Below are 23,277 nucleotides of genomic sequence, written 5' to 3'. Positions count from 1 at the left end.
ATCCCCAACCCAGAAAGGGTAATTTTATGTCTTGTAATACTGCTCTAAGTCAAGCTCCCTCCCCACCATCAAGCTTCCAATGTCTGCCTCTTCCCTTCCCGTCCTCCCTTTTCTCCCTGTTCCTTCTCTCCCTCCTTTCCTATCTCTTCCCTTCTTCCTCTTTTTCTGTTGCTGGAAATCATGTGCGGACCTCATGGGTGCTAGCTAGGCTGTGTACACTGAGCTCCATACTCAACCTAAGTGGTTTTTCAGTTTAACTGACTTAGTCCTCCTAAAAATTATGCAGTTATTATTACATATAATAGAATATATATATATATCATCCCTGTCATGAAAATGAAGCTGTAATCTCTCGATGGTTACAGAGAAAGCACTATTAGAAGTGGTCCTCAAATCCAAGCTACGTAACTACACAGCATTCTTTTCTATGATTCATTTTTTTATGTATGTTGGTATTTTGCCTGCATGTGTGTATAGTTACAGACAGTTGTGAGCTGCCACATGGGTGCTAGGAATTGATTTTTGTTTTTTTATTTTTTTTTTTTTTGGTTCTTTTTTTTTTTTTTCAGAGCTGGGGACCGAACCCAGGGCCTTGCGCTTCCTAGGCAAGCGCTCTGCCACTGAGCCAAATCCCCAACCCCGGGTGCTAGGAATTGAATCCAGGGCCTCTGGAAGAGCAGCCAGTGCTCCTAACCTCTGAGCCACAACTCTAGCTCTACTACAGAGTTGTAATGGCGATGGTCAGCTGCGGTTAGTAAGGCCGCTCATCCGTGCTTACTTCTGCCCATGCTCCACATGACGCTAACAATGGCTGCGACAGAGTTTAGTTGGAGTGTTTAGATGTAATGCACATTTCAGACCATGGGTTCAATTCCCAAAAATGAAAACAAAAAGGAAGATTTTTATAGCTGAGAAAACAAAGAGGTAAAATACCTTGTCCTAGATAGAGCAGCAGTTCTCAACCTGTTGGTTACCACCACTTTGGCAAACCTCTGTCTCCAAGGCTATTTGCTATTTACACTATAATTCATAGCAGTAGCAAAATTGTTTATGAATAACAACAAAAATAATTTTCTGGTTGGGGGTTACCACAACATGAGGAACTGTATTAAAGGGTTGCAGCAGTAGGAAGGTTGGGACTAACTACCCTAGAGCATAAATCTAGAAACTGGAACTGTCATGAAAAATCCAGTTTCCTCTTTAAATAGGTTACAGCTTCTGTATGGTATGTGTTGCTAATTTATTAGGCTGGGATTTTTTTAAGACTAGATATAATTAAGCTGGGCGTGGTAGCATATACATTTAGTCCTAGCACTCAGGAGGCAGAGGCAGGCGGATCTCTCAGTTCAAGTCTAGCCTGGTCTACAGAACTAGTTTTAGGACAGTCAAGGCTAAACAACAAATCCCTGTCTTGGAAAATCAAATAGTAGTGATGATAAGAATAAATTTTTAAGGGGCTGGGGATTTAGCTCAGTGGTAGAGCGCTTACCTAGGAAGCGCAAGGCCCTGGGTTCGGTCCCCAGCTCCGAAAAAAAGAACCAAAAAAAAAAAAAAAAGAATAAATTTTTAAAAGACGAGGAACTAAGGGATGAACTTAATAGCTACTTCAGTAATATTTCAAGCTCAAAGTAGTGAAATGTGAAGTCGGTTTATGTATTTGAACATTTTTAATGTACTTTCTGATACTTGTTTTTGTCCTGTTGATTAAAATTTGATTCCCCCCCCCACCCTCCGCCAAAAAAAAAAAAAAATGTAGGTGGGAAGAAGCGGCAACATCCCAGCTGGAACCACAGTGGATACAGACATCACTCACCCGTATGAATTCGACTTTTATCTCTGCAGCCATGCTGGAATACAGGTGAGCCTGCTCCAGGGGAATGTTTTTCCTGAGGAGCCCCAGTTCTCCTCAGCAAACAGAGAGTAAATAATACTCTTTTCTGTGTTCCTAGTTATTTTCATGTGTAAGTTTTAGTAAACGAATTTCTTCCTTTTCCTTACTTTAAGAGGGAAATATTTTTATGAAAACAGCAGAATTAGTGACGCACACCTTTAGTCCCAGCACTCAGCAGGCAGAGGCAGGCAGAACTCTTGAGTTTGAGGCTGGCCTGGCCTACAGGGTGAGTTCCAGGACAGCCAGGGTTATATAGAGAAATATTGTACTATACAAAATAGGGGTTTTTTTGTTTGTTTTTTGCTTAGGGTTTTGTTTTGTTTTGTTTTGTTTTGTTTTGTTTGAAACAGGGTTTATCTGTGTAGCCCTGGCTGTCCTGTTTGTAGACCAGATTGGCTTGGAACTCGGAGATCCTCCTCCCTCTACCTCCCAGTACTGGGATTAAAATAATCCAGCAAAATAATTCTCGAATTTTCATGTGTATGTGTCTCGTGCTTTGTTACCATTCCTTCCCTTCCCAGCAACCTCCTGCTTCCTTTCCCTGTTGTGCCTCCCCCACACTTTCACATGTTTCCTGTTACCCTCTCCTTTTCTCTCTTCCTTGAGACCTCTTCCTCCCTTTTTATCGGCTTTCTAGATTTTGACCTACATATACACACATAAATACATAAATATACACAATTATATATATGCATATACATGCATACATAATCTTAAATAATGAGTTCACATATAAAAGAAAATATCTGGTGTTATCTTTTCAAATCTGACTTATTTTGCTTAACATAATGACTTTTGGCACCATGATCTCTTATAAGCTGGGTCTGGTAGCAAAAACTGGTAGTCCCAGCACTTAGGAGGTGAAGACTGGAGGGTCAGGAGTCCTAGATTTTGGAGAGAGGGGTTGGAGAGAGGGCTCAGAGGTTAAGAGAACTGGCTGCTCTTCCAGAGGACCTAGGTTCGATTCCCAGCACACACATGGTGGCTCATCCCTGTCTGTAGTAGCTCAAGCTCCCAGGGATCCAGTGCTCTCTTCAGGGATCCAGTGCTCTCTTCAGGCCTCCACAAGCACTAGGCGGGCACATGGTGCACAGGCATTAAAGCAGGCAGAACACCCACACACATAGACTAAAGTGATAGCAACAGGTAAAAAGCATTAGATTGATGAGGACATGTATAATCATGGGTGTAGAGATGACGTGAAAGGAGAGGTGAGACTGCAGAGGAACAGTGGAGTAAGGCAGAGGGCAGGTCAGGGAGGGAAGAGAGGACAGACGGCAGGATGCTCAATGTGAGGTACATACTCACGTGAACGTGCTCTTATGTACCAAGTACACAGTGACTGTACACCAATGAAAGGGGCCATGACTGTGTGTGTGAGTATTAATATGCCGTTGCACAAGTGTGGAAGTCAGAAAGCAGCCTTCTGGATTCTGCTTTCTCTGTAACTCTTCACATGGGATCTAGGAATCAAACTCAGGTCACCAGGCTTGTGCAGCACACGCCTTTAGCCGGTGAGCCATCTCGCCAAGTCACCAATGAACAAAACCTTAAAAAGAAGAGAAGAAAGGAGTCAGCACACTGTGCCGTTTCTCCTCTGTAGGGAACCAGCCGTCCTTCTCACTATCACGTTCTGTGGGATGACAACTGCTTCACTGCGGATGAACTGCAGCTGCTGACCTACCAGCTCTGCCACACCTACGTGCGCTGTACCAGGTCCGTGTCGATCCCTGCACCAGCGTACTATGCTCACCTGGTGGCGTTCAGAGCCAGGTACCATCTGGTGGACAAGGAGCATGACAGGTAATACGGAACCACGAAGAGTAGGGTCTTAAACCAAATCCAAATAGTCTAGTGTCCTTGGGCCATTTTTTATGTACATAGGTGCCACTGGGGGACCAAGAAGGGGGAGAACATTTGGAATGCGAATAAATGATATAATATTATAATAAATAAAATAATTTAATTTAAAAAAAGTTCCATAGGCTGTCAGACAGCCAGTGCACGGTGTCAAAAACCAGTGAGAATTGACGGCCCAAAATACGGTTTTCTACTAAAAATACTATGTGCGCTTACTAATAATCAAAAGATCTGGGGCTGGGGAAATGAGTGGCTCCACAGTTGGGAACTCTGGCTGCCACCATAGTGGCTCACAACCGTCTGTACTTCAGTTCCAGGGGATCCATGGCACCAAGAATGCACATGGAACTTAGATGCATGCGGGCAAAATACTCATGCACATAAAATATTTTAAAAAACCAGAATGATCTAGTAACTTAGTTGCTTCTCCAAATTACCCAAGGAAGATATTATTCACTTTATATTATATTATATATACTAGACAAAGTGATGAGGTCTGGGATTTGAAAATTCTGAGAAAATGAAAGAGAGTAAAACTTGGCCATATTGGAGCTAAATGAGAGGCAAAGTTTACTGTGCCAGTGTCTATTTTCTAGTGTTTTTGGAATTTTCTACAGCATGTAGCATTCTTCAGAGTCATTACTTTAGAGCAGAATGTGTGTGTTCATTAACCAATCTCTTACAGTGCTGAAGGAAGCCATGTGTCAGGACAGAGCAATGGACGAGATCCACAAGCTCTTGCCAAGGCTGTCCAGATTCACCAAGATACCTTACGCACAATGTACTTCGCTTAGCAAGTCCAAGTGATCTCCGAGAGGAAGAGCTGGAGCTCGTATGTTTCCAGTGGACTCAGTTCACTGGGGAGGCCTCCAGCCGCACAGAAGCCAATACTATGTAGGGGTCTGGACCTTACGTTGATCCGAGGAAAAATGTTTACTCTGTCAAAGAACACAGCACTGTTGTATACCAGGGAGCCAGCCCGCTGCTTTTTTGCAGTGTCCTGTAGAAGAAGCATCACGGTTGTTCGTTCTCACTTCTTACAGTCTAACCCCATTAATACCTTTACCTCAAGTTGCTTAGCGGCACAACCGTCTCTGCAAAAAAAGTAAAGAAAAAGTAAATGATGGTTTAAAAACACACACTTACACAAATAATGATTGCTCACTTACATGCAAAAAAAAGCAATGTGCATCTATTCTTGTAAAGGAGTGTGTATTTTCATCACCCACACGTTACTTCATGTGCGTATGTATCTAGATCACGGATATGTACCTGTGTGTGTTCTATCATTCATTCCCCTGGGGAACTGTCTTTCCTTGTGTCCTTCAGCATCTGTTCTTTTGTCCCTGTAGCTACAAATGACATTCGTATGTTCATGCATATGGCTCGTTTGAAGGAAGGCTTGGCAAACTAGACCTCTGGTTTTATGTACCCTCCTCCTAGCTCCTGTCTCACACCCAGGAGTCCTCCACTCCCGACACCATGTTTGTGAGCGTCTGCTCCTTCCTGCTCTGGACTTAGCCCCATGCGCACTGTGTTCAGCATAGTGGTGACCCAGGGTTCTTCCTGTAGTGAGTTTGTAAAGCCACTGCACATACGAAATCTTGTCAGACCTTTCTGACCAGAGCAAATGTTCCAAAGCCTTCTGTTGTATGAGTTATACCTGGAAATCCCTTCAAGCTTTTATAAAGGGAAAGATTTTAGAAATCTGAAACTCTGTAGGATGGAAAAAGGAAGGAATTGGGGTTGTTTTTGTTTTGTTTTTGCTAGTTTACTTACTGCCCTCAAACCTTAATGTGATTTCATTCATATATATATGTATGTATGTATGTATACACATAATATATGTTGAAGTATAGCTCCCTTTGCCTTTATATTCATTAGAATAGTGCTTTAATAATTATAAACTGTATTGGCTACACTTTTTATAGAACTAGAATCATATTTAAGAACTGAGACAGTTTTTGCTCTCTTTTAGTGCAATAAGCAGTTTTACAGGAAAGTCGTGTCTGTCGTCCTCACCATGGCTAGCAGGAAGAACAGACATCTGTCATTTAAAGGGGGCAAAGTAATACAGCCTTAATTTCAGAAGGAGAGTTTCCTTAGTTTCATAAATTCAGTTTTAAAGCAATTCCTTAAAACAGTTGTAGCCAAAGGAGTTAAACCCATTAAAGGAGCCTCAGATAAGAGATCAGAGACGTAGTTGAACCTCCGTGTTTAAAAATAACAGTGAACAGCTTAAGATTTAAATATTTTTAAATTATCTGAAAATATATCTTACTTGTTGAACTGTGCTTCTTTGACTAAAAGGAGTCAAATACTGGATGGTTTTTTTCTATCTTTTTACCAGTGTAACTTTCTCTTTAAAAGTAAGATGGCAATGATGAAGGAAATTAATACTTTGATCATTTAAAATTAGTAAATTTCTAAAATACAGTGAAAACTCTTTAAAAACTTAGTTTTCTTCACTTCTTTAATCAGTAACTTTAGTCACTAACTTTAAGCTATCAAAGCTTAGTTTCTCCGTAACGTCAGGTTCGGGAACTCTGCAGTTTGTAACTCATGACAATTGTGTGTGAATCTTCTCTGTTCTTGTCCCCACACCGGCTCTGCGGACAAGCACTACAGATGTTTGTGGTGGGCGCTGTCAGCCTCTCAGAACTCCATCTGCCATGAGCAGGCACGTATTTAGGTCTTCGTTTGCTCTCTTACTGTTAGTCCACGTTTATGCCAATTTACTGTATTTTGAATCTAAAATCTGAGCCCATGTCCTACAGGCATGAATTCTTCTGTCCCTTTGCCAGAACACTAAAGAAAGTACTGTATTTTATATGTTCGTTGCTTTGAAGTAACTAAAATGCAATTCTCAATACTGTTTCAAAGCACTTTACAAAGGATATTTATGTACTTTATACAGTTTTTTTCCTTCCAAAATATTCCCATCTCAACCCTAGCAAAAGAAATCTCCTTCTAACATATTTCGGGTTGGTTTGTTTGCTTGTTTGCTTTGGAGACAAAGTCTCTCTCTATTGTCCATGCTGGCCCCCAACCCTGGGCTCCAGAAGTATTCTCAACCTCCCTGGTAGTTAGGACCACTGCGCTCCTATCATCATGCCTGGCTGTTGGGGAACATGGCCAAGAGAATAGAATGGGATAGCCTCCCTATCAAAAGTCTGACTGGATTGTGTTTGCTTAGTATAACTAGAACACCTTCTTTGGCCCCTGCACATGTTCACGTGAGGAGCTTTGGGGAGTGGCATGGGCACCCTGTTCCTTTCCTGACCTTTGATCTCACACATGCCAGAGTGAAACCCTTACTTTAGCTCTTATTTGAAAGGATTTTTTTAAAGAAGAATTTTTTTTTCTAAAATAAGGTTCTATCTTTTAAATGGCTCCTTTTTTAGAATGCATTTACATTATTGTCTTGCTAGTTTAAGATAATTAACTATACATAAAGACTATGTATAGTGTGTTTCTATTTTGCCTACTAATAAATTGGTATACCAAGCAATGCCAACAAAGTTTGTGCTTAGGATTTTAAGATAAAAAGGCCTATAGAAATACTTCTTGAAATTTATACTATTTTTCCATTTCTGGGTAGAACTCCTAATCTCTTTCCTAAGTTCCTTTCAGTTTAAACATCATGAAGCCATAGTAATGTTTCTCTTCTGCCGCATTCTTGCTCCCAGCTGATGGATGTTGTCGGGGTTTGTTTTCTTTGTTTGTTTGTTTTTTTATAAAAGGCATGGCTTAGAAGAGTGACTGAAACGTCAATCTGAGCAACTTGTAGAAATTGATTCTCATGTGAAGAGTTGCGAGTTTAGTGTATATTCTTGATGGCAAATGTGTGTGTAGAGTGTGCGTGTTACATGTCTGTATTCCGGTATCTAAGCCCTGGCACTGAGACCGTATATTAATAATTCTGTGGCTGCTATATTTATTAATGCAGGTCTGACATTTACTGCACTAAACAGTAAGGAGATAAGCAAGATGCCAGGCTAGTGTCAGACACTTTTTGTTTCTCAGATAAGTCTAGGGACATAAAATATGAAGGTAACAAATAACAAGTACTTGAAACGGTGCTGATTCCAGTTCAGTGACAGAACGCCTTTGCTTTAGAAACGTAGTTTTCTTTTACATTGATAGTCCACGTGAGGGCACTAAAGTCTTCTCGGTTCTGGGTTCTGGCACATTTCCACAGAAATATGGAAACCTTTTGTTTTATTAATAATTATTTTTTAACACGTTTTCCAGGAAAAATAGTCTGGAAATACATAGTAAATGACCTATTAGTTTATTTTTGTTCCTAAAGAGAATCTAGAAGGGACCCCAGTAAGAACGTTCTGTGTGTTTGGGAAGGCATTTGGTTGAAGACACTCCTCACCTTCAAAAAACCCAAGGACTTGTCCAAGCCAGGCCCTCTCTGGTTCCCATAGCCCAGTAGTGACTTTCACAGTATCTTGTGGAACTTAGGGTGGCGAGCTTGATGTGTGTCTTGGAATAAGAAACCAGCTGCTCTTGAGTAAGAATAGCTTCCAGATCTCAGTAACAGGCAGCGTGAGCACTTGGAGAGCAGCCATAGAAGCGAAGCCCAGGGAGATGAATATCATAACACGTGGTGGGGCTTTTCACTTGCTTAATTCTCAAGAAAATCAAGGGCCTCGACACTTTGGGCATTGGGAGAATAGTTCCCTTTCTCTTTCAAACCTTCATAGTAATGTTTCTCCAAGAGGTTTAACTGACCTCTCTGCATAATTTTCACTGGCTGTCATTAAACTGAGTTCTATGTTCAATTAAGCTGAGTATAAGGTGCAACCCCAACCCTCAGGAGCATCAGGAATTCAAAGCCAGCCTCAGCAACAGGAGGCCATGGCTAAAACACAGACGTCCTGTGTTCCTCCTCCCTAGGCACTCAGCGGTTCCGTGTAGCTTACCCGTCCCTTTCAAGTTGTGTGGGTTCCTCAAAGACGGACAGGATACATAGGAATACTGTGTCCCCAACTGCCAAACCCCCTGCTCCCAAAAAAAAGAAAAACACCAGACAAATCAGAAAGAGAATCGTCTCCAAAACATATTGGCAACATTGAATGTGATGCTGTGATTAATTAGACCCAGGCGATAGCGATTAGATAGCGATAAATAAAATACATCGCGAGAGAAAAAGGATTATAATAACAGCACATTTTATGTTTCTAATTCTCCCTGTAAGTCTGCAACTTTAAAATGAATAAAGGCTTCTGTTGATATTATCCATGGCCAGATGAAATTTACCTCACCCCTCCAAAGGAGTGCCTAGAGTTTTCTTCAGAATCTTTTGTTCTCAAAGCACAGAAGTTAACGACATTAGCTTGAATAAAAGGATGGTGAACCTCAGTGTGGTGGGTTCAATTCCCGGTAGAAGACCATGTTAAAGTTATAGGTAGCGAACTGATGACAAATTAGGATCTTCTCGAGTCACCCAGCCAGCCAGTGGGCCCCCTTCCTTGTTTGAAATCTATGTCTAAGGTCACCAGAATCTGCTACTGTTTTCCATTAGAGTCTCAGTAAAGAGGTTTTCCAGGTAGACACTGGGTTTTAAGTCGTTTTTTAAAGCAAAGTGGTTCTTAGAAAGTGCCTTTTCTGAAGATGGTGCTGTAGATTTTTACTTTTCAAACAACGTAAAGCTAAAAATTTTTATGATAATTTAGAATACCAAGAGTATGCCAGTTTCATATAAATAGTGTCGTTTGTCCTGAATTTGGTCAGGAGAACCAAGGGACTTGTGTGTAGTAACATGTCTCTCAGTTAATGCTCACCAAATCGATTTTGTAAATTTGAAAATATAATTTTTAATTCTCAGTTATGTTTAAAGTGTTTATAATATACATAAGATAGGAGATATAGTAGTAAGCACCCCGTGGCAAAGGTACCATGGCAGGAACTGTATTATGAGGAGCTTTTCCGTTTTCAGCACGTTACCTCCTGACCTAACCTTTCCTTCTGACTCAACGTTAAGGACAGTACATACAAGGGAAGAGCTGCGTCACTGAGACCAGTTCAAGAGAGCAAGCAACATGAGAGCTCAGTCCTTAGGGAACTGTTGGGTTTTAGACAGTAATGACTATTTTACATGATTCCTGCTTTTTTAGGTCAGAAGGACTGTAGAAAATGACAGGAAGAGGGCATGGTCAATTATTTTTCAATAGATCATAGTCTGAGGATATATAACTACTCACTGGAAGGGTACTTAGCGAATACAAAGCCCCGATTTCGCCCCTAGCCCTAGGGAGGAAAACGTGTAAATGTGGGCTGTGAGAATAAGCAAAGTGAGACCATTTAAGCCCACTAGGAACTCAGTCATCTGTTGGGAAGCTAGCAGCCTTTTCTTACAACTAAATGGTCAATTAACCAATTCCTCTTGTGAATTTAGTGACCATTCCTCCAGACAATAACTATGCTAAAAACACACAGAAACCACCACCCCTCAGTAACCTTGTCTGCAGCGTAATGTAAGAATGTCAGTAAAATTACACTGGTTATCTGGGGTGAGCTGTGTCTGTTCGCACATTAAACTTTTTCATTTTTATAAGGTCTTAATAGAAATTATTAGCTTATTTTTAAGATTAATTTTTCTATAGTGATGTTCATATTTATTGGCAATTCGTGTGCAACTTTTGCATTTTGCCCAGATGTTAGATTTAAGGTATTTTATTTTTATAAATATATCTAGCTTTTCTCTTTCTTTGTGATATTAGCAGAAATTGAGATAGTGTTAATATATCAGCCAAACTACTAATTCTATAGAGTTTGGATTTTTACCAATAAACCGTTAACCCGATTTTCTACTTTAGAATATTTAGTACTTTATATAATGGGCATTAAAGACAGTCCCTAGGTGGGTTTCTACATGTGGATAGGAGGGAGGGCCTCTGTAAGCTAGGTTCATTTTCCTCCTCCATTTGATAGCAAACAAACATTAACAAATTGGCTTTATTTTACCTGATTCCATCTTGGAGGATGTTGTCAAATAAATGATCTTTGGTTTCTTTTGTTAGCTTGAGGCACATTGCTCAAGATTGTGATTCATGGGGTTGGGGATTTAGCTCAGTGGTAGAGCGCTTGCCTAGCAAGCGCAAGGCCCTGGGTTCGGTCCCAAGCTCCAAAAAAAAAAAAAAAAAAAAAAGATTGTGATTCATTTTTATAGTCGGGAAGACAAATAGAAAAGGATATACAAGTTATTGATAATTGATTCCCAAGTGAGATTTTCCTTCCATAATTATTTGGAAGATTTGCTACCCTGAACTCCCCTAGAAGAGTTTCAAAGTTGGTTCAACCCTGAGTATTGGTGAAGAAAAAAGAGTGTAGGTGTCTGGGAAGAACAAAGACAGAATGATAAAAGCATTTCATCTGATTAAAATTGACCTCAGAAGGCCCGAAGTGCATGGCTTTAATAGCAGTACTCAAGCAGAGGCAGGCTGACCTCTGCAAATTCCAGGCCAGCCTCGGCTACTTAGTGAGGTCCAGGTCATCCAGGGCCTCATAGTGAGAGCTTATCACCAAGTATACAAAAGTTAAGTAGTAACATGAACTAATTGAAAAGCAATAAAAGTGTGATTATAGAATATTAATTTCAAGGATATAAAATCACTGAAGTTTTTTTAGTAGTTCAATCTCCCTTTATATTGGCACATTAATTCCTTTAAGTATATGAAAAAGATATATTATTCCCTAAAGAAGATAAAATCTGTCCATTATATTTCTACACTCCTACTTTGCTTGCTAAGGAATTCTTCTTTCCTGTGAGAAATGAAAAGAGAAACTCTATCCTTTCTTGAATTTTTAAATGTCAAATCGTTGGGGCTCCATGCACTTCACTTCCCTCGCTGTACTCCTTTCTCCACTGAGAGGGGGGAATTGGGAAGGTTTTAGGGACTTGCAAACCAGAAGATATTTTTTAGAGTAAGTAAAAAGGCACTGTGAAATGAGTCAGCGTGTGATCCCATGTAGACGTTAGCTAAGTCATTTCTCTCTGCATTCTTCTAGTTACATCCCTTGCTTTCTAACCTACCTTCTGCGCTCACGCCCTCCTTCACCCGCCAAGTGCTCACTGAATGTCAGTGCACTGATCGGACAAGCTCGTTAGCCATTCAGGAGAGTCTGTTTCAAGTAGCTCTTTTCTTCCCCCTGCAAGTATAGCTAGGTCCCCTTAATCACTGTATCTTCCATTTTATTGTATGTCTCCATTATTCTAGGTAGATGGGCACATCACTCTTTTACACTAATGTGTTTGACGCTGTCTGAAATCCAGTTTCTTTTCTGAAAGCTTTTGGGTTCCTGAGCTTCCATGGGAGGCTCCACACACCCAGACACCCAACTGGCCTCTGTGCCACATCAGCGATGAAATTGCATCTGGCTTGTTTAAGTTCATAGCGTACCTCTTCAGGACCAAGTATCTGTGCAGGGAGGTGTAGGCCATACCTTCAATAACAGTCCTGTGAGTAAAAGAGATGTGCACATTGCCCAGAAGACCTCCCTGTATGTTTTACTCTTCCGTGTGCACATCTGTATCAGAGGCTGTGTCAGTGGCTGGGAGTGAAGCTCATGCAGAAGAAGCCTTGCATGGTTGAAGCCCTGAGTTCAGTCCCTAGTGCCTCACAAACTGGGCTTGGCGGTGTACATTCCTGTAACCAAGCCCAGCTTTGATTACGTACTGAGTTGGAGGCCATCCTAGGAAACTTGTACCTGCTGCATCAGACACTTACTAAGGAAATCAGTCTGCTACTTCATGCCCAAAGTTTTCAGCTTCATGACTTTTGTTTGGGGGTGAGGGGGGGACAAGCAAAACTTCCTGGACTTGGCCATTTGATAATCTTCAGCTCAAAGAAGGAATGGTTCCAATCTGTTGTGTATGTGACTCTACCTTTATTAAAGGAGGGATTTATAAAGACATTGACCAGTGAGGCTGTGAGAGCAGGCAGGAAAGGGAAATGGGGAGATAGATTCTTTGCTGGGATCCTAGAAACCCTGGATTAGCATTTTCTGTGTTCACAGTTAAAGGAGCATTTGTTGGCTGTTTAGCACAGCTGTCAAGGAAAGGTTTATCATGGAGATGTGTATTAGAGCCGTGCTTCCTTGACAGATTTACATCTTAAAAGTCACCTCTGCATTATAGTGAGGAGGTCACATGAAGTTGTTAGCCTTAAGTAGAAGCCTGGCAGACTGTAGCGTACTGGTGGGTCTCTCCTTAGAAAACCCCAATCTGGGCCTTGTCAGACTTGCCTGTGCAGACTCGGGGGGAACCCTGGTGGGTTAAAAAGAAGGAAGAATCTTGGTGTAAAGGGTTCCACCCGGTTACTACATCCAGTTTGGTCCCCAGGAGTTAGTAAGAGGAAGTTTTGGTTTTCATAGCGGTACACTAGATCTCTGGTGATGACTCAGTGCAAACACCTCTCCTTTCAGTCAGGGAATGATTCCTTGTTGGTGAGATGAGGGCCTTGCAAGCCCACGTGTGTACTTAAGTATAGGCTAGGGGTGTACTTCAAGTGGTAAAGCACACGCTTTGCAAGCACAAACTTGCACCGCCCCCCCCCCCCCCCCCCCATGAAACAACCACCTAGTAGAGCGAGCAGGAACTCCAGGACTCTTTTGTCTGAAACTTTCCCAGGTGCCTTTTTAGCCCAGGGCACCATTTTTTCTTTTCTTTAAACAAAAAGGTTTCCGGGCAGTTTACAGTCACTCTACTGTGGGTGAATATAGTCTTTAGAATAGTTGGGGAAGAAGGGCGTTTGCCGGACGTTCCTGCTGGATGAGAAGACTATTTTTAGCCAGGTACACACCTTTAATCAAAACACACCGGGAGTCAGGGCAGTCTCTGACTTTGAGAACAGCCTAGTCTACATTACAAGCTCCAGACCAAGAAAAAAAGTTTCTGACTTATTTTAGTACATGGCTTCATAAGTATATTTTTTTTAAAAATCGGTTGAATGGATTAATACTTAGACAACTTCTAGTTTACATATTTCTTGCTTTCTTAAACTATCTATTCTTCTTACATATTTAACTAAAGTTGTTATATAAATATATTTATCACATCTGACTTACTGGTATGTAAAAAAATATTATACAAAAATCCCTTTTTAGGGCCAAGAGAGAGATGTTCAACTGTTAAGAGCACTTACTGTTCGGTCAGAACCAGAATTCAGTTCCCAGCACCCACATTGGCAGCTCACTAATGCCCCAGGGGTGCTAGGGTAGGGGGGGATAGGGTCTGATGCCCCCTCCTGGCCTCAGTGGGCACATATAAAAGTAAAATAACATAAACGTATATGCACCAGGCATGCTGGTCATACATTTGAGTTTCTGGTCAGCCTGGGCAATATAAGACCCTGTCTTCTAGAAAAATAAAAAATGTGGGACTGGAGAGATGGCTCAGTGGTTAAGAGCACTGGTTGCTCTTCCAGAGGTTCTGAGTTCAATTCCTGGTGGCTCACAACCATCTGTAATGGAATCCGATGCCCTCTTCTGGTGTGTCTGAAAACAACTGCATAATACTCATATAAATAAAATAAATCTTTAAAAAAAAAATCTCTACTCAGGCCTGAGGTGTAACCAATGTGGCTTTAAAAGAACACAACTGGGGGTTGGGGATTTAGCTCAGTGGTAGAGCGCTTGCCTAGCAAGCGCAAGGCCCTGGGTTCGGTCCCCAGCTCCGAAAAAAAGAAAAGAAAAAAAAAAAGAACACAACTGAAAGAGGACTATTAAGAAATTAGTTAAGGGGGGCTGGGGATTTAGCTCAGTGGTAGAGCGCTTACCTAGGAAGCGCAAGGCCCTGGGTTCGGTCCCCAGCTCCGAAAAAAAGAACCAAAAAAAAAAAAAAAAAAAAAAAAAGAAATTAGTTAAGGGCTGGAGAGATGCCTCAGCAGTTAAGAACACTGACTTCTCTTCCAGAGGTCCTGAGTTCAATTCCCAGCAACCACATGGTAGCTCACAGCCATCTGTAATGAGATCTGATGCCCTCTTCTGGTGTGTCTGAAGAATACTTATATGTAATAAATCTTTAAAAAAGAAATTAGTTATACCTTTGAGAGTAGAAAGGTCTGTAAGGCATATGCCAGAGACTTGGTGATGCTCACACAGGCTGTGCCATTCATCTGTTCTATGACCTCTGGCATTTTCTTCCCACTCTCCGCCTGTCTCCCTGTAGTGATGGTACCTGCCCTCACCTACCTCACCAAGTCCCCCTGTGAATCGGTTTGTTTGTGAATAACACTTGACTTCCCCAAAGGAAGAGCTATTCAGAAGTTCAGAGTGGTAGGGAAGGTTCTGAGGGCTCCTTTCCAATTGGCCTCTGTGAAAGTGTCTTTGTTACGGCAGACTGTTTTCATGGGCCACGCATGAGAACCATGGAGGCATCATGATGTGGTGTGTCCCCACTCTTCCCCACCAGAGGTCAGCGTACGGGCACACTTTTTTCTTTGTAATAACCGCTGGCAAAAATGTAAGTTTTGAAAACTAAATTCCTTTCAGTGGTGCTAAAGTAGTTGCAGCTACACTTTGAGTTAGTGGGGAGGCCATCAGGCTCCCAGATTTTAACCTGCCCTGTTGTCTCCAGGTGCCTGTGTTTCCTGTCCACCTCAGCTGCTGTTCTGCCGGGCCTTACCCGCTGCTTCTTGGCAGACATTCGGTCCCTTTCCCTTGGAGAGGTGGGTAGGCTCTAAGAGCAAAGTGTCCAGACTTCGCTCGTCATTTACAGAATTGAACTTGGCTTTACTTTAAAAACTCCAATTATGATTTATCAGTAAAAGTTAAAACATAAGCCAGACTCCTGTAGTCCCAGCATGCAGGAGGCTGCAGCAGACGGAGCACAAGGTTGGAGCAAGGCTACTTAGTGAGATCCTCTCTCAGAAGTCAGAGACTGGCTGCAGGTGATAGTGGATGTATGTAAGTGCAGGCAGGGCCTTACATTTCAATAGAAAATCCATTTTCCTGTAAGGTAGAACCCCTGTTTCTAGGAAGGGCATATCACCACAAGTATAAACAATTCCTTTTATAACAGACGAGTTCGTTGCTTTTGTTTTTATTTTTAAAGAAAAATGAATGTAGGTTAAGTATACAGGGTATGGATAAATTCAATGTTTGTTCTCTCTACTAATGGTGACCTCCCATTCTTGCAAGCATTTGGGCCTTTCCAACTCCTTGCTAACAAATACGATATCTGTTGTTAGTTTAATGGAACAATTAGAATTACAAGGTAAGAAGTTGAGGAACTTTATGCTTAAAAAAAAAAAAAAAAAGCCCGAAGTGTGGTGACTCACATTTGTAGTCCCAACACTTGAAGGCAGGACGGGAGGATCATCCAGGCCAGTCACAGCTATGGAACAAGACCTGTCTCAAAAGAAAGGCATCGTGGGGCTGGGGATTTAGCTCAGTGGTAGAGCGCTTACCTAGGAAGCGCAAGGCCCTGGGTTCGGTCCCCAGCTCCGAAAAAAAGAACCAAAAAAAAAAAAAAAAGAAAGAAAGGCAGCGTGCATGCGCAGTGCAATAGCTGACACGGATTATCAGAACACTGTTAACGGTTTTACTGTAGTGTGCAGCTTGAATGTCTCTCTCCGTTATGGACCCATGAAAGTATTACTGTATCTTCTAAGTATCATTTTGTGAATTAATATGTGGGTGCATTTGTAGGCTGTGGAAAACAGTGCTGTTTGTATGTGTGTATATATAAAGACTTTATAACACTGTATGGATTAAGTTTAAATAGACAAAATAATATGTTGTTTCTTTCATGCTGGGAGGACTAAAATGGCAGCACGACCAGTCCGTTGCAGCCCTGCCCCTCCCTCTAGCTTCCCACACAAAGTGTTGCTAACCACTCCTGCTTCAGACAGTTGCTGCTGCTTTTAAACCCTGAGTAGTGGATGAAGAACTAACATCATTCTTAAAGGGACCTTTCTGAGGAGTGAACTGTAAACTCCAAGACATGTGGGGAGGGTGGGGCCACCTGCAAAGTGTCCTCCTTGCGGATGGCCTTTGAAATTTACCTTGTAATCACTTTGACCATGTGTGCCTATTTGTAATACAGATGTGAACTTCTATTTCCGAGTCAACAGAATGTTTTAAAACTGAAATGTTACATAAATTCAGAGTAATCATTCCCACCCTCTCATACTCCCAGCTCTTGCCAAATATTCCCACTGACACCAGAGGACAACGTGGGGCTCTGACCCCTTCCTTTCTCACCGTCCCTCCCGCTGTAGCTCTGTCACGTGCCTGAGCTCGCCTCATATTCTCTGTTGGCTTTTCCTGAGGAAGAAGAGTTTACTATAGTACTTAGACCGCAGCGTTTCATAATGTTTGTCTACCTGCTGCCTTTTTACACCTTTGGCTATGCGCTAACATGGAGTAAGACAGAGGAGTGGGTCTGATCTGTAAGTTACCATGGGACCAGAAATGATGCACAATGGTGCTTGGCTGCCATGTTTAGGAAAAGGAATGGGAACTCTGCTGGGGGTGATTTATGTGATCTCGTGTCATTAGAGTCACCAAATGCTGAATTCTATCACTGTGTACTGGTGGCCAGGCTCTGATCTGATCTGTCATGTTAACTCCTTAAAGATATGTATGATTATGAGAAACAGAAAGCTAATAAAGTTTTTAACCAAAAGTGCTTCAGTATTTCTAGCTTGGTATTAAATTTTCTACTTTGCGTTTAACTATCTTACCCTAAAAACTTATTTCAAAACCTTATGTGTAGTTGAGCTAGAAGAAGTTGGTTTTAAACACTTGGTCCATGTGGCAGCTCATAACCATCTGTAACTCCAGTTCCACAGGACATGACACCCTCTTCTGGCCTCTGTGGGCACCAGGCATGCATGTGGAACATGTACATACGTACAAGAAAACACTCGAACACTTAAAACAATAATGGACCTATCAAAAATATATCATTTATACTCTTGAGTAATTACAAACCCTTAAGTTACCCAAGACAAGCTGAAAAATGGGGAAATTTTGGGGTACAGGAAGGAAAAGGAGCCCTTGAGTCAGGAGTCTGGCCAACTGGGAGTCAAGAATTCTCCCAGGCAGTGGTGGTGCACGCCTTTAATCTCAGCACTTGGGAGGCAGAGGCAGGTGGATCTCTAAGTTCAAGTCCAGCCTGATCTACAGAGCAAGTTCCAGGGCAGCCAGAGCTACACAAAGAAACCCTGTCTGGAAAGAGAGAGAGAGAATTCCAGCACATTTACTGGAAACCTGTGACCATTTACTAACATAACTGCCCTTTATGCAAAAATAGCAGTGACCCCAGGCTCAAGGCCTGAACGTATATGGCTTTGGATAGAGAAGGAAGGCCTCATTCCTTTCCCCAGACATTTCTGGGAATTCCAAACAAGGCTGCTACCTTTGTTTATGGTGGCCTGCCAGATGGCTCAGTCGGTAGAAACCTTGCCAAATAAGCCTGACCTCCGTTCAGTCATCAGAACCCAGGATGAAAAGAGAACTGACTTCTGAAGGTTGTGGGCACCACAGCTTAAATGCACCAATCACACAAGACAACAATTGTAATAATAAATAACCTTTTTAAAAGAGCATGACTTGGGTTGGGGATTTAGCTCAGTGGTAGCGCGCTTGCCTAGGAAGCGCAAGGCCCTGGGTTCGGTCCCCAGCTCCAAAAAAAAAAAAAAGAGCATGACTTTTCTCTTACGGTAAAGGTAATTCACCATTCTACATCCTGTGATCTAGACCTTTTAACATTATCAATTCTAATCCCATCGGGTGCCCTCAACAACTACTCCCCAGATAATAGCTCCAAACCCCCACAACCCCCATCTCTGACCTGTAGAGACAGCAGTGTTCTCTCTCAGAGAAGTCCACATGAACGCTCAGGGGCCTGTCTTTCTCTCCGAGCTCTCCTCTCAACTCTCATGTTTACAATCTATATGGGAATCTCTTCTTAAACCCCAGCTCTCTGTCAGACTGGAGAATCCCAACCCCCTTTTCTAAGCTGAAGCTACAACCACCGTTTGACTTGAGTCGGGGTTCCTGAAAGATGTGAGAATTCTGGCTACTGTGGGTGACAGAAATGTACCTCCTGTCTCTGTCCCCTACATCACTTGACACTTTTTTTTTTTTTTTTTTTTTGTGGTTCTTTTTTTTTCGGAGCTGGGGACCGAACCCAGGGCCTTGTGCTTCCTAGGCAAGCGCTCTACCACTGAGCTAAATCCCCAGCCCCACTGACACTTTTTTGTACGTCTTTAAATGACTTATTTATTTTTACTTACATTCATCTTTCTGCCTGTGTGAGGGTTTCAGATCCCCTGGAACTGAAATCATGGACAGCTGTGAACTACCATGTGGTTGCTGTCCTCTGAAGAGCAGTGCTCTTTACTGAGCCATCTCTCCAGCCCCCAGGGACTGACATTCTTAAACAAAACCTCCAAATTAAATAACGTACGTCCGTCAACTGACCGCAGCCTCAGAGTAGCTCACTATCAAACAAACCTATCGAGACTTGAAAACCATTTCAGAGTCACGCTTCTCACTCTTCCAAAGATACCCATTTCCAACAAGCAGAGAGTTGAGCCTACCAGCAAACCTCAGCTTAAACCTTCCCTGTAATTGGGGAAGCAAGTTGGTAAGTTGTTTCGAACAGAAAGGAACTCTGATCATCTACAAGGGACAAACACAAGACTGGAGGGCAGTCTTCATATTTACGCCTTGCTATTGTCAGTGAGCAATCACTTTAAAAGTTATGTATTGGGGGCTGGAGAGATGGCTCAGTGGTTAAGAGCACCGACTGCTCTTCCTGAGGTCCTGAGTTCAAATCCCAGCAACCACATGGTGGCTCCCAACCATCTGTAATGAGATCTGATGCCCTCTTCTGGTGTGTATGAAGGCACAGTGTACTCATACAATAAAATAAAAAAAAAAAAGTTATGTATTCTCCCTGGGTGGTAGTGGCATGGCATACTCCCTTAATCCCTGGAAGAGGCAGGTGGATCTCTTGTGAGTTCGAGGCCAGCCTGATCTACAGAGTGAGTTCCAGGGTAGCCAGGGCTACCCAGAGCAAAACAAAATGAAAAAACAGGCTTGTCTTGTCTTGGAAAAACAAAACAAGAACAAGAACAACAAAAAGTATGCCTTCTCAGGCTGAGAACCTGCCTATCAAGCATAAAGATCTGGGCGACCCCTGACCCTTCATAAAGCATTCATGCATAGGAAATATCTTAACCACCTGGGATTCCACTTGGTTTGGGCCACAGCTGTACACATGCCCAGATGCACTTGATAACCTAGGACCACATCTGCATCGCGCTGTGCACAAAGATGGCATGAGTTTCTCTTAACAAACACCAATGATTGCCTTACTCAAGGATATTCCTAAATGTAGGAGGGCACAGAGCCTAGGCTGGTTGGAGGTACATAAACTGTGTCCTCGAAGTAAACTCTGAGGGGAAATCCCCTAACTCGTATGCAAAATTAGGCATACATAAAATTAAAACCAGAAGCATCAGGGGAAGGAATATGTACAGTGGGGGGGGGGAGGAAAAGGTTTATATAACCCAGAACTATCAATCAAAATAAAAAAAAAAAGTACCCAAATTTTATATGTGTGGGTGTTCTGCATGTTTTGCTTTGCATGTTTCAGATTTCCTGCTTCTGTGGTCTGTCTCTAGGATCCTGCATAATCCAGAAGGTTCCTGCACAGTCAGGGTGTGTAAAACCATGGACAAGAGCAGCAGACCGGGGCTGGAGAGATGGCTCAGTGGTTAAGAGCACTGACTGCTCTTCCAGAGATCCTGAGATCTCTTCCAGAGATCCCAGCAACCACATGGTGGCTCACAACCATCTGTAATGAGATCTGGTGCCCTCTTCTGGTGTGTCTGAAGACAGCTACAGCGTACTTACATATAATAAATAAATAATTAAATAATAATAAAAAAAAAAAAACAGCAGACCCACTGGTCTGAGAAACAGGATCTGAGTCAAATCTCTGGTGCTAGCAAGGGAGAACTGACACCCTGAACTGCCCCCCCCCCCCCCCGCCAAAAATTCAAAGGTAATTAGTGGATAACCATCTAGAATCTGGTTTCAGGAGCTCTAAACCTTGTAAGATCTCTGTCCAGCATGAGTTCTGCTAAAGGACAATGGCACTCCCACCATTGCCCCATCCTCAAGAATCAGTGCAAAACTGGCCTGTCAGTCACCACCTGGGAAGAGCTGTGAGCTCTGGAGATGTCAGCGATAAGATAAAGCCTTTCTAGATGGGCACGGTCATTGTCCCTTCAGGTTGTGTGCGTGGCTTGCACGGCCTGAGCATGCTCAGTCCTTAGGAGTGTGCCATCCTCTACTCTGCGCTAAATTCTGCTCACATTTCACACTGTGCTTCGTGTATTTGTCTTTTGAAGGAGATCCCAAGGTTCAGGGGCCAAGAGGAGTCCAGCCTGAGATCCCAGCAATGTGTACTTCGTAAGACTTCCTTGTCTGGAAGATAAAGACACAAAATCATCGCACAAATACATTTCCTATCCCACACCACAAACCTACCAAGGAGATCCCAAAGTAAAGCCAAGAGAGACCCTGATCATTCTAATGCCGGTGTTGACCTTTGTTGTTCCTGGATGTCCATCCGGCCGCTTGCTTGGCTCTTTCTATTCTGATAGTCTTTTCTTTCAGATGATAAATGCCATCTGGTGTGAATGTCCCTTCCAGCAGGAAAGTGGGAGAATTTTGGAAGTAAAGGAACTCAGAAGACCTCAGGACTTTCATTCGATTCGACCATAGCCAATAAACAGCTGGCTGGTGAATGGGCAAGCACGTGCCTTGCAGGAACTCGCCAAGGTTGGAGAATCTTCGGCGGCGTGTTCACACACCACACAGGAACTGAGCTCACTGAAAGTGGCGAACATCACAGTAACGATACCAGTTGCCTGGTGTTGCTAACACAAAATGAAAGAACGGGACATCACTCTTTCTTTTTATACTCATACATACCATGTGCGTGTGCCTGTTAAGGCGAGACAACACTCTGCTACCGAGATACACTTCCGATCTCTCACTAATTCCCATCATCCCTTTCTTCCTGGCCAACCCATCAGTTGACTGAACTCTGGAAACAGTTTCTTCCCTTGGGCAGGATGTGTGGGAACCTCAGGAGCTGTGAAAAACAGGGCCACCTTCACCATTCACGGGTTCTCGCTGAAGCCGCCCCAGCGCCATCGCATGCATTCGTTTATTTCTGCATAAAGTGTTTCCAAATAAGCAAGCTCAAAGGTAAGGCTGGACATATGTTGCTCAGCCCAACCCTACCTGCTTTTGGGGTTTGCGAGAAATGCCTCAGAAAGCTCATCTGACCACTGCTGCAAACTCCTTTAGTACCCTCCACCCACGGGCCCCCACTAGTCCCAAGAAAGTATCTCTTCTTTTTTTTTTTTTTTTTTTTCTTTTCTTTTTTTTCGGAGCTGGGGACCGAACCCAGGGCCTTGCGCTCGCTAGGCAAGCGCTCTACCGCTGAGCTAAATCCCCAACCCCGAAAGTATCTCTTCTAAACAGCAGTTCCTGATTGACTAGCACTGTTTGCACCAGCAATCCTTGTCCTCTCAGGCAGTCCTCAATCAGGTCCTGCTGCCGAAGCTTCTGCAGCTGCCCAGCCCCCAGCGTTTACATAGAGGCAGCCCTGCTGTGCCTGCTACGGGCATATATAGCTTTCAGTAGTGGAACACATGCTCTGAATTTATGAAGCCCTAGGTTCAGTCCCTAATGTCTCCTCAAATTAATTAACCAGTTAAGTTAAAGATCCATCATTTTTCCTAGCAATTAATTTGTCTATTCTACTACTTGTAAAAGGGCACCATCCCAAACTCCTATTCACAGCTGGGTGGCGATGGCATAGGCTTTTAATCCATCCCAGCACTTGGGAGACAGAGGCAGGTGGATCTCTTTGAGTTCGAGGCCATCGTGGTTTACAGAGTGAGTTCCAGGGCAAGTCAGGGATACACAAATTAACAAACAACTCCTGCTCGCATCCCAGCTACAAGCTGCATATCAGAGTGTACAAAACAGCCTGTGTTAGCTCACGCCTATAACCTCAGCACTCAGAAGGCTGGGGCAGGAGGATTTGAGTTGACGCAGCTTGGGTTGTATAGTGGGCTGGGAAATCTCTAAGTTTAAAAAAAAAAAAACTGTTCTAATTTTCCTGGTGAACTAGTGAGCAAGAAGGATCCCCTACAAGCAAGCGCCTCCCACTTCTTAGAGGGCAGTCCCATCCTCCACTTGCCTGTCCATACACCATACGCCTCTACCTATTTTTACACTTCTTAACACTGGAAGGAATAACACATTCTGCCTGCCGGACCCTGTCTCCATGGTGCTGGGATTACAACTGCACCGCTACACTCAGTTTTTGCTGTGTTGATATCTCAAGCGAGGCAAGCTAGGCCCACGAGTCTAATCCCCAGCTCATTAATATCAACCCGTTTGTTTTTTTTTTTTCCAAGCTTATGCCCTCCATAAAAGGAATACTGTTTTTGTGTATGACTTCAGACACTGGC

At 42.8% G+C, this 23,277-nt stretch overlaps 1 protein-coding gene and 1 long non-coding RNA gene across 6 annotated transcripts in view; one reads left to right on the top strand and one right to left on the bottom strand.

Moving 5' to 3' along the window:
- The window catches only part of Ago3 (argonaute RISC catalytic component 3), an 84,790-nt gene extending 67,397 nt beyond the window's left edge, over positions 1 to 17,393 (top strand). For 4 of the 5 annotated variants that reach the window (XM_039110019.2, XM_008764024.4, XM_017593400.3 and 1 more), the window contains 3 exons: positions 1,757 to 1,858; positions 3,495 to 3,694; positions 4,437 to 17,393. In XM_039110019.2, coding sequence (XP_038965947.1) covers positions 1,757 to 1,858; positions 3,495 to 3,694; positions 4,437 to 4,545 — 411 coding nt within the window. In that variant the 3' untranslated portion in view covers positions 4,546 to 17,393. The remainder of the gene's footprint in view (positions 1 to 1,756; positions 1,859 to 3,494; positions 3,695 to 4,436) is intronic. The other variant, NM_001271193.1, reaches the window with a different exon arrangement.
- On the bottom strand, positions 14,632 to 21,469 carry LOC120102978 (uncharacterized). Its single transcript, XR_005504993.2, has 2 exons — positions 21,334 to 21,469; positions 14,632 to 21,211 (listed from the first exon to the last, which is right to left on the bottom strand). It is a non-coding gene; the product is annotated as an uncharacterized LOC120102978 (long non-coding RNA).
- Positions 21,470 to 23,277: the final 1,808 nt, after the last annotated feature.

The sequence above is a fragment of the Rattus norvegicus genome, chromosome 5 (assembly GCF_036323735.1).
Source record: "Rattus norvegicus strain BN/NHsdMcwi chromosome 5, GRCr8, whole genome shotgun sequence".
Taxonomy (NCBI): Eukaryota; Metazoa; Chordata; class Mammalia; order Rodentia; family Muridae; genus Rattus; species Rattus norvegicus.
This window is presented reverse-complemented; position numbering and strand designations above follow the sequence as displayed.